General features: G+C 37.5%; 1 protein-coding gene across 4 annotated transcripts in view; it reads right to left on the reverse strand.

The window, feature by feature from the left end:
* LOC142421802 (histone-arginine methyltransferase CARM1-like) overlaps positions 1 to 15,501 on the reverse strand; it is a 78,936-nt gene that overhangs the window by 6,175 nt on the left and 57,260 nt on the right. For all 4 annotated transcript variants that reach the window (XM_075526890.1, XM_075526889.1, XM_075526888.1 and 1 more), the window contains exons 6-10: positions 10,694 to 10,871; positions 8,213 to 8,303; positions 3,857 to 3,938; positions 2,041 to 2,126; positions 573 to 662 (exon numbers count right to left, since the gene is read on the reverse strand). In XM_075526890.1, coding sequence (XP_075383005.1) covers positions 573 to 662; positions 2,041 to 2,126; positions 3,857 to 3,938; positions 8,213 to 8,303; positions 10,694 to 10,871 — 527 coding nt within the window. The remainder of the gene's footprint in view (positions 1 to 572; positions 663 to 2,040; positions 2,127 to 3,856; positions 3,939 to 8,212; positions 8,304 to 10,693; positions 10,872 to 15,501) is intronic.

Raw genomic sequence — 15,501 nt, forward strand, 5'->3', positions numbered from 1 at the left:
ATTGACTACCTGAGCAAGTTTATCTAATTTTCACCTACTTACTATATCAGATGAATGTCCCCATTTTGAAATAAATGTTTGGTGCTGCAGTGAAAAATTTTCCCAAGCTTGGTGAAAATTTCTCCATTTCCCTTTTGTTAGCTGGAACTTGCAACCTGGTCTCCTTGTTGTCCACAAACAAGACCAGCCCAAATGGGAAAATACAGCTTATGTTCCAATACTGCTGCTTTACTTACGATGTAAAACAGAAAGGTATATAATATTACAAAGAACCAGTATTTTGGGAACATTTTGCATTTTGACCCTCAATAATTCCTGGATGTGGTCTACCATAGAAAACGTGCACTCCAATCAATGGGAAGCAAGATCACCACCATCTAGTCATACTGCTAGCACTAGGTTATCACACTTCTTGTTACCTCTGGAAGGCATGATTTCTTTAATATGACAGAATTACATTACAAACAAGGTCAGCACCAGATATAGGTCTAATTCTGACACATTTTGTATGAAAGATGCAATTTTTTTCCCCTGTAGTTAGTATTTCATAGGAAGAAGGAAAAAGTACTTACAGTGATCCTACAAATGCCACATCAAACCAGAAGGCCAGGCCATGGATTAGTCCAGACTGCATCATTTGGAAAACAAAAGGGATTTCCACTCTGCAGGGAAAAAAACCAATATGCTGCCAAAATAATTTCCAAAAAGTACTGGAAATTCCACTGGAAACCTACCCTGTGCTAATTTATGTATTTCCATTCTTATTCATCAGTTCATGTCTCAATTTTCCATATATTTAAAAGGATATGCTCTTTTTCCCTGTGTCAATAGAATTAACCAATGGCACTGATTTAGGTATTAGTTTTTGTGTGCCTTATTCTATAGTAGAATCAAATATGCCACTACACAAGTGTTACTCGCAACACTGCAGACTGTTATAAATACAGGGGTTCTGCCTTTCCGGTGGAAAACTTCCCATTCCCAGTAAAGGACTTGGATTTAGTTTAAATACTATTTTGAACAGGAAAATGTTCCACTACAAATCTGACAAACAGAACCACTACTGGAACCAGAAGGAAAAATTGAGCTGCTTGAGCAAGAGCTGGAATATTTTCCCTTCCAAAATAACTATTACTGGGTATGTAGTTGAACCCGGATCTCACCCACTCTTGCAGAAACGTATCATAAAATTAGCATTCAGGTATGAACATGTTAGTTCTGAGAACCGCTGAAGGAAGTCAACGCTAGTCAGCTGAAACTGGAAAGCAATTCTCCAGCTGTTTCCTCCCTCTTAGAGCAATTCTTCTCTCTCACTAGACCATGTCATTTATACAATTAGTTGTGAGTCATGTTGAAACAAGGGTTCAGAGTTTCAAAGACAGTCTGTGATATTTTCCCCTTATGACAGTGCCTTGCAAGGACTTGAAGTACTCCCTCAAGTTCTGCCATATGGTACATTTTATTTCACAGATGTACTGAGAAGGAGGCTTCTCTGCTGTCGTTCTGGGACACGAGGGATGCAGGTTGGTTTATATATAAGACTTTCCAACTAAAGATTTGAAGGAGATCTGGAGGGAAGTAAAGAGGTACAGCTGACTCCTGTTAGACTGGAAAATGTTTAAAAAAAAAATATACAAGAGTTCAGCAAGGCAGCTTGTGATGACACCATTTGACAAGGTCTTTTAGGATGTCTACACAGAAAAACAAAAATTGCCTTGTAACCAGATTTAAATGTATCCCAACATGTAATGCTAAGAAGTAAACACTGTCCTCCAGAGCCCATTTTATCCCTTTTCAGTAGGAAAATTTTGTGAAAGGATCTCTGGTGTTTCACAGGCTCATGAACAGGCTTCTCTGCTAATACTAGACAAATCGTCATGCAGATGAACATTCTGGTCCATTACAAGTGGTGTACTAATCATTCTGGCATGCCACCTTCCCTCCTCCACATCCACCGCCAAAGCTTCCTCTGTCTCTGAGCACCAACCATTGACTGCCAGTTACAAAAAATGAAAGAGTAGGTTGCTGGCATCTGCTGACCTATGCAAATCCTCCTCAGCAGCTTCTATGAAGTTAATGGTGTACTTCACTGTCCGGGCCATTAGAATTCTCACATCAAAAGTATCCTATCGGGGAAAGAAAAAAAAAAAGAAAAAAAAAGAGTTGCAAATGTTATCATTCTGTCTTGTCAGCGTATAAACTCATTTTCTGTTAAAAATGGGAAAAAAGACAAAAATCAGCCTTCCCCCCAATAAACTTATTTTCAATGTTTCAATTTTTTAGCATCCCTTAGAACACTTATATTTTGCAATATTATCAGGATTTAATATATTTGATAGCTTACATACCTATCAAAGACTGTTTTATTCAACTTACAAACAATAAAATTCATCCAGAAATTGATGACTTGTAAAAAAAAAATATGGTGGGTTTATTTGGCTGGCTTATTTGGGGTTGGTTGTTTTTTTTTTTTTTTTAAACTATACACATTTTAATGTGCTCTTCTGCACTGCACATTTGGGTAAACTGAACTAAGACAGTATAGAAATACTTGAAAATTAAATTATGAAGTATAGAAAGCAAAATTACTTAATACAGATTGCCCTCTGGAAAAATGTAGGAGTAGTCAGTCAGCAAATGAAAATTTTTCCTTTCATTTTTCTTCTTTAATCACGTGTACTAATCCTAATCTATCACCATTCACAAACTCTTTCATAAGTAAAGCAAACTCTTAACATAAAGGCTTGTATCACATACCCCCCAGTGAACCTATCAAAGAACTAAAATCTGTCTACAGAGTAAGGAGAAGCCAAGGAGATATGTGATTTTTTAAAAAGAAATAACAATTTAATGTGGCTTTTGTTGGGCAATGCATTTCTGATCTTGGAGGGAGGGAGAATCTCGGCTGCGAAAACAAACATGTACTTCATACAGGATGCAAGTATGTGCTGCAGTCCTACAGATTACTCCATCCTCTGACTGAAAGCCAAAGAGCCAGCACTGAGAATGACCTTGCTATAGTCAAAGGTATAGCTGAACTTTATGAAGACAAATGAGAGCTTTCTCTTACCTATTTCAAGTACTAAAAGCAGTCCAGTGCAGGTGGTCATATCAGTAGTCTGATGGTCTTTCCAGATTTCTGGACAGGTTTTAGGGTCTCCATGCGACAGCAGCTGCATTGCTATTGCTACTTAAACTAGTTAGCCTAAAGCTAGCCAAGATCTGTTGCAGTCATATTTCTGAAAGCGAACCTTTTCATTGCACCTACGCTGAAGCATTATACTGGGGCAGGGGGTCGGGATTGTTTAGGTTTTTTCCCCAGAGAGGTGAGAAGGATTTCTCCTGCATTCTTTCTAACTAGGTACCACCTCGACTTTTACTAAAAAGAAGGAAGGAGAATGACAGGTGCTAGATCCAAGTTACCAGTTTACATACCAAAAAAAGGTTGTTTCATAATACAGAAACCTGTTTGCTTGGCTGCTTTCTTTTTTCCTTTAATTTGTGGATCAGAGATGGGAAGGGAAAAATCAAGGTCAAGTCACTTGTTTAAGAGACCAGAAACACTGAGGGAAGCTAGTTGCATGTTAGGAAGACAGTTCTTCACATGCTGTGGCTTCCTAATGCGTGCATATCTCTCAACATCTGTTATTCACAGCAAAACCAGGAATATTGCATGTAGTAGTTAACCTTTGACAGCAGCTCTGTTCACACTCATAGAGTTAGTTCCTGGCTCTCTACTCAAAGGCCACAGAGCTCTGTTAAACAAGGAGGTTACTGTACCTGTAGGATTTTGTGGAGGGGACAAGATAGGGAGAGGGAAAAACATAAAAAATAATCCCCAGACATACAAACATACCACGATGGGTTGTTGGAAATACTCATCCACAGCTGCACTGCGCAGACTGGACAGGTTGACCCCATAAAAGCATTCCTGGTACCTAGAAACAGTTATCACATAAAATGTTTAGAGAAAAATGTTTTTTCTGGGTTCCAACCAGACCCAGGCACAATAACTGTAAATGGCAGGTGAAGTGTGGTTAAGCACATCTTTCCCTTTCTCCTGTCTGCCAAAAGGCCAAACTGCAGCTCTCCTTAGCTTATTTTACCTTCCCCACAGACATCCTATAAAGCACTGAGCTGACATGATCCCCTCAAATGGACATACGGAGACATTTCACACTATGCTTCTGAAAGAATCCACACAGCAAGCAGAGAATAGGGAGAACGGCTGAGGCACTCTTAAGCTACTTTTGTAATCTTGAGCTATTCCAGAATTGGGGGTGGACCTTGTATAAATCAAAATAGTGATGAGGACACCTGTATTACAGGTCTGTTCCTTTTTATTGACATTAAAGAGGAAAATAAAGGTCATCCTATACCAACTGAACGGGGAAAAAATAGTATTTTTATTTTACCAATTTATGCAAATGTGCATTTAATGTATATTCAGACTATTTCCAGTATGAAATCTGAAATGAAAACATACATGCTTGCAGTAATCTTCCTCCTGCATATAACCCTCTTATCAACTCATTGAAAAGTTTAACAGGTATCTTTATTTCCAGGTAACATAAACAAAAGGAGATGGAAAGGGGAAACGGCAAGGAAGCTCAGGTCCTTGTGATGGAAGTGTCATCGAGATACAAAACCATGGTCAAGCCTTCCAAGTCTTCAGAAGCACTTAAAAAGGGAAATTTTAAATGTTTGTCCTCATCGTTACAACATCATACAACTCCTAAACTATCATAACTTTTTTCAAAGTGGATGAGTTCATCTAACCAATCTGGCAATACCCCTTTAATACTGGATAAATATTGCATTACTAGTTCTGTGCTAATTGCATAAAGGGAAGATGTCCAGATGACTGTATGCGTTAAAGATATCTGAGAATATATTTTTAAGGAAAGAACTCAAATAAGCACAACAGAGGAGATCAGCTGACACCAGTAACTGGAAGTGATCTTTTACCCTTTTCCGTATGTTTGCTGTGCTGTATAATTGAGTTGCTTATTTATCACTGATGAGAAACACAGAGAAAATGCACACTATTTTTAACCACTTGCTGCATATTTACGCTTTGTATCTTCCCATCTTTGCAAGGTTTTCACCAACAAAGAGAGCAGTCTGCTCTTCTATGGTAGACTATACATTATTACACTTTTAGAAATGATTACTGGTAAATACAAATTAATATGCAACTCTGAAGCACAACAGTAAGCCAATCTATAGGCCTGAAGAGAAACAAAACATACTTACACAGTCTCATAATTAGTATTACTGTACAGATGCAAGACAATCATTCTAAGCGTATAAGAAACATTTAGCCTTTCCTTTGTATAGTAAACAGGCTATGCTAAGTGCTGCATCTAATGTTAGAACACACAGCATGATTTTTGCATAGGATTTTGAGGGTTTTTTGAAGTCCTGGTGCCTTTACCAGATGAAAGTTCAAATTGCAAATCTAGATATTTCTTTCAGTCTTTTGTTCAAGTACTATCATCCAGCTGGATCCAAAACCATATCCAGTCTCTAAGACACAGGATATAGATTTAGCGAAATAGGAAAGGCTTTATTGCACACAAAATACATCTTCTGTTCTGAGTAACAAAGCTGGACAATGAATGAAAGCTGTTTCTTGAGGCCTGGAATTTGAAGCTTAGCAAATCACAGGCTGTCACCAACTAGTTCCTGATGGTTTACTTCAAATGTCCGAGAAAGCCCTGAGGAAGTGCTTTGTCTAAAATAGGACTTTTATAGCTCTGGATCTATCAGGATATCCAGACCTTTTAATATTAAGAACATGAATGTCCTAGAGTGGTGCAGAAGCAGAACTACTGCACTCTCAGTCAGAATATTTTGATCCCACATTTGGTTGAAGACATTAGAAGCATTAATTTGTTGGTCTTCAGAGCACTCAGTAACCTCAAGAGTATTTAATCCTCTTGCACAATCAATGTCCTGGGTGTACATCCATACAAAACTACAACTATGTGGACTGATAGGAGGACTGATATTACAGCCCTCTGCTCAGGGGACATCTCAAGACAGTAATAAATTATACTGTAAGCACACAAACTATTTTGTCTAGGAATACGTCAAACAGAACCCGATATACAAGGAATATCATCAAGGGTAATTGTGTGATATTTCTGTGGCTAGTTTGGTTGAAACATTCTCATAAAAAAATTAAAAGTAGGTAATAAAAAGATCTGTCAAAAATGGGAGACATCCTTTTGCACAGACAGGCAGAGGAAAGACTGCAGTATGTTGTGATTTAGATATCAACCTGATCGCTATCATAATTACAAAGTATTACTACAGTCTGTGATAATAATGTCCATGACAAAAACATTCTTGGTGCAAAGAGAAATTAGTTACTAAAGTAGACTTGAAAAGCCTGTTTTTCCCTTTTATGCAATTCTCTGAAAGCCTTGCAGTGGCTGACAGGTAATTCAGCTTATTAGATGTATGCATGAAGAATATCCGGAATCAAATCATGCCAGCTAGATCCAGATGAAGTTCTCTTTTTTTTTTTTTTTTTTGAATGCAGATGGTGTATTTGCGTTAACAAACTATAAGAAACTAATCTAGCTGGACTATTCGGTCCCAACTGTACAGTTCTTAAACAACAAAAGGCAGCAGATTTTTTCCCACCACCAATAACATTACCCTATATGTCAGTGTTCATGGAGATACACACACATACACTGTATCTACCCCACAGGTATTCCACATTTCTTACAAATGAAGATGAAGCATCCCAAGCAGTCTGAAATGAAACGCTTTCATAGTGGCAGTAACATCCAGTTCTGTATAGACCTAGAAAAAACCCCTACATTTCTGCTTCAAACTACTGTATGTATCTATTTTCTTTAAGTGATGAAGAATCTGCATTGTGGTACAACATTGTGCTTCAGTCTTGTAATTTACAGTCTAATATATATCATTGACATGTCATGTAGATAAGCAAAAATAACAGGATCTTTGGGAAGAGGTACCAGAATGACAGCTGAGATGTGAAAACTTATCAGAAGTTACCTCTACCTTCTTTTTTCAGTCTCTTAACATAGAAAAAAACCTGTTGCAGTTTTTTGATTGTAAACATACAATGCAAACATTTCATAACTGCTCAACCTACACAGCAAGACAAAAGAGCACAAACTGGCTGTATAAAGTAACACTTCCAGCAAAGGATTCAGCATGTAAATCAGTCAAACTCCTCTCACTCCTTTAATCGCTATAGAAATAGTAAGATTTTGTCATAGCTCTACTTCAGAGAAGGCCAGAAGAAACCTTCTAAGCATGAGCAGTTATACCGTAATATGAGCATGGAAGAAAACTTTGTCTTTAATCTAAGAAACCAACAAATAGGTTTAATGAAGACCACTTAATGTTCACATTCCACATTGCAAGCTGAAAGAACAGTTGAAAGGCTGCATTTATAATCTTCCAGAAGACTTAAAAATACTTAACCCCAGAGTTCTACAGCACCTTTTATACAAAACCTTTAAATAATAATCTGTAAATGACTAATTTATAAATTAACTGATCTGTATCACATGAAGGACTGGAGATGTCTAAAAATAAACCTGCCCTTTGCTGAAATGGAATCATCTCAATTTCTCCTCATTAGAATATCACTGTAAATGTTTCCTCCTATATAGAGCACAGCAGCAGCTCAACAGTGGATAGTAGCAGTAGGACACTCCAAGGCAAAAGGAGTACAACTTCTAGTTAAAGCTGCATGAAAAATTTAGGTGGACAGAAAGTAACTACCAAATTGGAAATTGTTCAGGACATGGGAATTAATATTCATTCTCTGTGAAGACCGCCAAGGAATCTTTCCTGTGCTCACACACCTAGGATTTCAGGCAATACAATGATCACCATCCACAACATACTATGCTTTGGTGTAGCAAAGTAAACACTAGCGCGTGATTCACAGTCAACTCTTTTTCTCGCAATGTGTGCTCCATGGAGTCAATTTCTCTTTCAAAAAGAGACCCAGTCAGCTCTAGCACTTCCTGAGGGATCCTTCAGACTTGCACAATAAACAGTATGACTGTAGGCTAGAGCAGAAGTGAACATGGAAAACATAAAAGCATTATCCTCCAATGTTGACAGACAGTTTTATGCTGAATCGAAGAACTGATTCAATTTTTAACCTCTACTGGATCTTTGATAAAAATAAAATAACATAAATAATCATTACCAAAAATTGGCTCTGGAGTAGTGTTCCATGTACAGTTGCTCATCAGAAAAAGGAGCCAAATGAATGTCACAGTATGTTGGGAACATCATTCCTAGTAAAGAAAAGACAATATAAAGTAGAAAGACAAATGTTGAAGAAGTGTTTGGACAACACTTTTAAACACATGGTTTAATGTTAAGGTTGCCCTGTGTGGAATAAGGATTTGGACTTGATGATCCTCCTGAGTCTCTTATAACTCAGGGTATTCTGTGATTCTGTAGTCCCACAGACATGTCTACAGCAATGTCTTCACTAGCGAGAAACCACTAGTTCAGAAGCAGCAACTGTCATACACTTCAGGTATCTTAACATTTAGTTTCATTAATAAATGGGTTACTGAACTGTGAATATGCTAAAGCAGTTAGTAAAAAACCCAACCCAGAACAACTTATAGAACAGTCCAGAATTCTTCATAAAGTCCTAATAATTTTATGGTCCTATATAAAATATTTGAATTATTTAGCTTCCTTCAGGTGAAGTGAAACGCTAGCTGTTAAATACTTTCTCAACACTCTCCAGTGGAATTATAGCACCTTCTTTGCTTATAGCTAAACTAATAAACATAACATCTGTGTGAAGAATTTGCATTAAAGCTCAGACTTGATCTTGAATTAAACCGCTGGGTATGATTTTGGTCAAATTCAGAAGAACTGCTGTTAATGAATGAAGTAGTTACATGCGCTTCACTCTTAAGACTTTTATCCAGGAAACTTATAGCACTTCAAAGTAAATACTGAAAATTTTACAAGCACAAATATGTATATTACACTTTTTTTTTTTTTTTTTAAACAGATGCTGAAGTTGAGAAACAGAATTTTATTTGCCTGAAGTGGAAAATCAGTGACAGAGCAGGGAATGAAATCCTGATCTACTAGTTTGCAAGAATGCGTTTTCATTAGGAACTTGCACTCTAATGGCTCGGGAAACCAGAGGAATTACCTTCCATTATTTTCTGTGGACAGTGCATCAGACTGCCTAGCAGCTTAAATGAAAGCCCTTGTATTCTATTGTGCATGTGTCAATGGAAACAGGAAACAAAGCCCGGTCATTTTGAACTACACTTGAGCATAATTCTTCACCCTTTTTTAATCTGGTATAAAACACAATGCATAGTTGAAGGGGAGGACAGGTAAAGGAGGGGAGGGAAAAGGAAACAGTCTTCCTTTTGTTAAGTACATCACGCAGGAACAGTCCATAGGAATTTAAATAAAGAACAACACCCACTCACAAAATAGACATGCTTTTTAAACCTGGCTGTGGGGAGACAAGTTTGCAGAGAATTTGGGACAGAAAGTTTCCAAACCTAACTGGTACCAAATATCAGCAACTTACTCAAAATGTCACAATTTCAGCTCACTACTTAGACAAACATTAAGTTTAATAATCTCCACATAAGGTGATTCATCCCCACTGTACAAGTGAGCAAAGAAAGTTAGGCATGTATCTTTAAAAGCATTCACTCATTTAAAACTGAAAATAAGCTGCCTACTGATCAGTTTTCAGAAGCCCTCCTCTTGAAACTGGGCCCTAAGAATCTAAACAGGAGACCTAAGATCAGTGGCTGACTTGAAAAATACTACCCAAATGTGCTTTGCAAATTTGAAACAACTCAACAGCAAAGTCATTAGCTCCCTGCATTGAGGCACAGATTCAGCCCATGCTTCAAAAACTTCCATGCTGCAGTAATTTTACTTGAGAAAGGTCTCTTTTAAAAAAGTCTTTTAAAGAGAGACATCATAGTTCATTTTCAGCAGTTCATGTAGAAAGATTTATCATTCAGCAATTGGATGCTCAGATTTGCCTCTCCAAGAAGATTCTCATGAGGCCCTGGAACTTACAGATTCCCTTCAAATCTCCTCCAAACACAGGAGGGATGAAATACAGAGCACTGAACACTGTCAATCTCTCACACATCACTCAAAACACAACATCCAAGTATTAAATAAGGTATTTGGGAGAAGCCCAATGAAAGGATGTCAAACCAATCTGAACTTCAGTTTTCGCAAGGACAATATATTAGAGTTTTTCCACAGAAAAAAGCTCATCCTATTTGACCGTTCTGCTCTTATCTACATTCCACTGTCTAGCAGTTGAGGCTAGTGTGCTATCATCTATTGTGATACGTTGCAACAGAGATGCAATCATAGTGTATATAGCAGCAGGTTAAGATTAAAATACAAGCAGAACTCAGCACCGCAACAGCAGCATACTCAAAACCTATTTCCACTGTGAAACAGCAAGAAGTCACACCATAGTACAATAGCAATGGTGGCTGCATCATTATATTAATTCCCCTGGGCCCCCTAGATGTTGGTGGTAGAGCTAGAACAAGGGTATAAAACCAGACAATCCTGGACTACCAATTTAAGTCTTTTTTTCTTCTTTCAGAAGCTTTTTATCTTCGTTTCTCTATGCAGGGGGTAACTGTGGTGACACACTCACCATTTGACTTCAACCATTTTTTGGAATGGAGGTAACTTTCCAACATCCTTTCATTGAACAGCATATAACCCATCGGTTCAGAAATTACCACATCAACACTCTCAGGCAGGGAGATCTCCTCAATTTTTCCAGACAGAACTGTGATCTTGCCAGAAAGGTTGTTGCTTCTCACCAACAGCTGGAGGAAAAACAAAAGCACACAGAAAGTGTTGACTCCTTTGATTAGCCTAATTTATATCAGATCTTTAACTAGCATTAACCCCCCTATAGCATAAACCAGCTACCTCAGTCTGTTAATCAGAATAAAATAGAAAGGTAACATATTTTTTCTTGCTATAGGAAAATTTATAAAGACTGGGGCTCACTGGAGCAAACTCAAACAAATGCAGTGTGGAATCAGCATGTGACAGTACAAGTACTACTGTCGTGTAAGAAGTAACTGTAATCAATATCTACAATAAAAAATATCTACCAGGAAAAGGTGGATATTTTACTTCAATACAGAAGATTACAAAGAAAAGGTCTTCATAATTCTCCAAATTTTTAAAAATACTGTTCCTGAGTGAGTTACATAGTCATGAAAGGATGAAGAAACTCAAGAGCTGAAAAGTTTGTGGCGAGTAATTTCTAAGCATAAATGGAGTATAGCACTATATTCACATAAATGCATTCAAATGGGCCAGTACTTAGAGCCAGGATACTAGAGATTTATCCACTTTTATGTCCATAGTGAACCTCAGAGAAAAATGTTTAATGAGCAGAAGAAATGGACCTAAAATTTTGTGTTCAATACAGCAAATTATTAAGGAAAAGAACCACCTTTTAAAAGCCTCTATATATCTACACATAGATGCATATCCTATTTAGCTGTACTGTACTCAGACATACAGGAAATATCTAAACCTCTTGTGTTTAAATAATGAGTAGAATTTGGGTTCTTCCGGCACAAACTTATAAAGAATCAATTGTTTCACACTGATGTGAGGTGTCTGCTGGGAGATTCTATAAAATGAAGCATCCTTTGCAACAGCACAGTAGGAGATGTGTATTGATGTCCAGAGATACCAGGAAAAACAAGTACACACTATCCAGTGAGTAATAGAGAACACTCCCTCGCAGATGTACTTGCACTGGTATAATTGTAACATCAATAGAAGTGCATAATTACTTCAGCAAACCTTTTCCAAAACAGACTGGGCCTTAGGTAGCAGCAATGAAACTTTTATGACTCATTCTAACCAGAGAAAGAGAGACTAACGTTGTTATTAGCTAATTCACTGAACTGTGAATATGCTAAAGCAGTTAGTAAAAAAACCCAACCCAGAACAACTTATAGAACAGTCCAGAATTCTTCATAAAGTCCTAATAATTTTATGGTCCTATATAAAATATTTGAATTATTTAGCTTCCTTCAGGTGAAGTGAAACGCTAGCTATTAAATACCTTCTCAGCACTCTCCAGTGGAATTATAGCACCTTCTTTGCTTATAGCTAAACTGATTAATATAACATGTGTGAAGGATTTGCATTAAAGCTTGAATGAGTGATACAATTAATGATTTTCAGCCACAACCTGCCAATATAAACTACATGCTAATATGATAATAAAACTACTAAACAAAACAAAAATCATTGTACACTAACATGCTATCAATTAGGTAAATAACATTGCTGCTTCTTTTACTGACAAGTGTTTGTATCCATTTCTAAGAACTTTAGACCAGGGACTGCATGAGCAGACACATGATGCGATTTCATTTTGGAAATGAAATTACCATTTTGCTCACAGGTGAATTCTGAATCAAAAAATAACTAACTGTCAAATAACAGCTCAGCAGCAGCACGGATATACAAAGGCAAAAAGCCTAAATAATTTCAGACAGATTGTGACAGATAACTCACATAGTTGGCTAGAGGGCAGCAGAATATTACAATATCTCTATCACATACAATGGTGATGCTTATATTATGAAAATTTTTACTTTTACTGGAAATACTAGCATGAAGACAAATAGAAAAGGTTTGTCATTGCTATTCCATATTATTATTATACAACTTAAAAAAAAAAAATCAATGTTTATTTGCTTTCCTACCCTTAGATACAGCAAAAACAAAGAAAATTCAAAGAAACACTGTCAGTACTAATGCTACCCCTTAGAGTGTAGCTATGACTTGGGAAAGCTGAAGTTCCCTGTGCTTTTGGCCTTCTGAAGCTTAACACAGATAGAAACTGCACTTTTAAAAGGAATTTAGCTGATGTCAGGTTTTGCCCACAGAGTCAGGAACAGAAACCTCTGCTTATTCACACAAGATTCTTCTCAGTGTCCCACCAATATGCTCTGACAGTGGTCTGAAGAATCAAGGCAATTCTGCATCTGCCAAAATCTCAGTCTGTGTACTGAGATTGTCAGGAAGCCAATGAATGCCAGTTTAAGGAAGTATTTTTATGTGCATATCTGAGACAAACTAGATTAAGACACTGATTTATTTCAGGGAAAAGATCACTTGTCTTATGGCAGCTATTTTTTTTGGTGATTTTTACAGCTGCTTAGAGTTAATTAAGAGCTCATACCTAGCTGCTTTGGTGGCAATGAAAAGCTAGTTTTGAAAGTTTCAAACATTTAACATTTTAAAAATTCTTTTTTAAACACAAAGATGATTTTTCTGAAACTGAAATTTACCATGCATTAACAAACTCTGATTAGTGGCTTATTATCACATGAACAGAAGGAAAAAATCAATTAATTGACATTAAGTATTGCAGAGCTACAGTCTCCCACAAATTCCATTCATTTCTTTTGTAAACGAGGAATATTCTATGGAAGATTCTACAGAAGTAATAGAAATAATTTACAACAGATACAGAACACAACTGTATTATATAACACAACTGTATTATATCAAATGCACAAAAAATACTGTTAACTTCTACTCCTAGGCAATATTAGTCCAAAACGGAGATTTAAAAATAAATAAATAAATCAATCACTTTGAGGAGGCTATAAGCTAACAGCTATAAACTAACGCTTTGTCCCAAACTCCATCTTGTTTGAACTGACCTTATTTTTGACAGGATTATTAAGATAATTCACCCTCTGCAGCACCTTCATGAATTGAGGGTTTTAAGCACAGAAAGGTCAAACATAGAAACATAGAAAGATACGCCTTAGACAAACTATTTATTCCTCTCCTATACTGAAATCCCCAACCCATATCTTCATCTTGACAGCTTACTGTTTTTACTAATCTGAATTGAAGCTTCTTTTTTAAATATTAGCAATCTTCATGCCTTTTAAAAAAACCTTATTGGCAAATGAAGAACAAGCAGCTAACGGTGATGGCAGTAGAGCTTTCTGACTCGGTGCCTTTGGGAATCAATAGCAAATCTGTGGCAAAAGGAGAGGAAGTATATCTGAGTGGGTGTGTTGACAATGTTTTCACCTCCCACACAGTATTTCATAAATTCCTGCAATCACCAAGTTATGGTCAACACAATGTGTTTGAACAAAAGGAGTGAAGTAGTTTCAATATTTCATAGCTTTAGTGAAGGAAAAAAAAAATCCAGGGAAAAAAATAATTCCATCCAGTATCTTATCATTTTGTCAAAGACTGACAACAGCAACGGCTGTGCTCTCTCGTGATTCTCCTGGATTTCAGAAGCCTTTGAAAGCAGGGCAAGATTACAGTGATGGAGGATAAAATTGATACCTTAAAACAAAATACAAACAGTTAAATTTGTATCTGTATATGCACTCACTTCAAATAAGTTGCATCAGTCTGCCAACAAATGTGGCCATGTTGGTGTTCTGGCTATTTTTTCCTTTACCTTTTTTCACAGAATCACAGAATCGTATAGGTTGGAAAAGACCTTTAAGATCATCGAGTCCAACCGTAAGCCTAACACTACCAAGACCACCACTACACCATGTCCCTAAGCACCTCATCCAAACGTCTTTTAAATACCTCCAGGGATGGCGACTCAACCACTTCCCTGGGCAGCCTGTTCCAATGCTTGATAACCCTCTCGGTGAAGTAAAATTTCCTAATATCCAGTCTAAACCTCCCCTGGCGCAACTTGAGGCCATTTCCTCTTGTCCTATCACTTGTTACTTGGGACAAGAGACCAACACCCACCTCTCTACAACCTCCTTTCAGGTAGTTGAAGAGAGCGATAAGGTCTCCCCTCAGCCTCCTTTTCTCCAGGCTAAACAGTCCCAGCTCCCTCAGCTGCTCCTCATAAGACTTCTGCTCCAGACCCTTCACCAGCTTCGTTGCCCTTCTCTGGACACGCTCCAGCACCTCAGTGTCCCTCTTGTAGTGGGGTGCCCAAAACTGAACACAGTATTCGAGGTGCAAGCATGCAGCATTCAAAAGTCTTTGGTAAAATCGTAAGGGTTTGTGACAAAAAACAGATCAAAACTGATCTCTGTAATATATACAGGTAAGCAGAAACTTCTCACATACATCTCTCCTCATGAAAGGTCCAGTTTTATATCCAGACACAGCAGATCTCTCGCCCAATGAAACAGAGACACAAAGAGAGGCTCAACTGTTCCATTTTTTCCTTTACCTTTTTTCACAGAATCACAGAATCGTATAGGTTGGAAAAGACCTTTAAGATCATCGAGTCCAACCGTAAGCCTAACACTACCAAGACCACCACTACACCATGTCCCTAAGCACCTCATCCAAACGTCTTTTAAATACCTCCAGGGATGGCGACTCAACCACTTCCCTGGGCAGCCTGTTCCAATGCTTGATAACCCTCTCGGTGAAGTAAAATTTCCTAATATCCAGTCTCAACCTCCC

This window comes from Mycteria americana, chromosome Z (genome assembly GCF_035582795.1).
Source record: "Mycteria americana isolate JAX WOST 10 ecotype Jacksonville Zoo and Gardens chromosome Z, USCA_MyAme_1.0, whole genome shotgun sequence".
NCBI classification, from domain to species: domain Eukaryota; kingdom Metazoa; phylum Chordata; class Aves; order Ciconiiformes; family Ciconiidae; genus Mycteria; species Mycteria americana.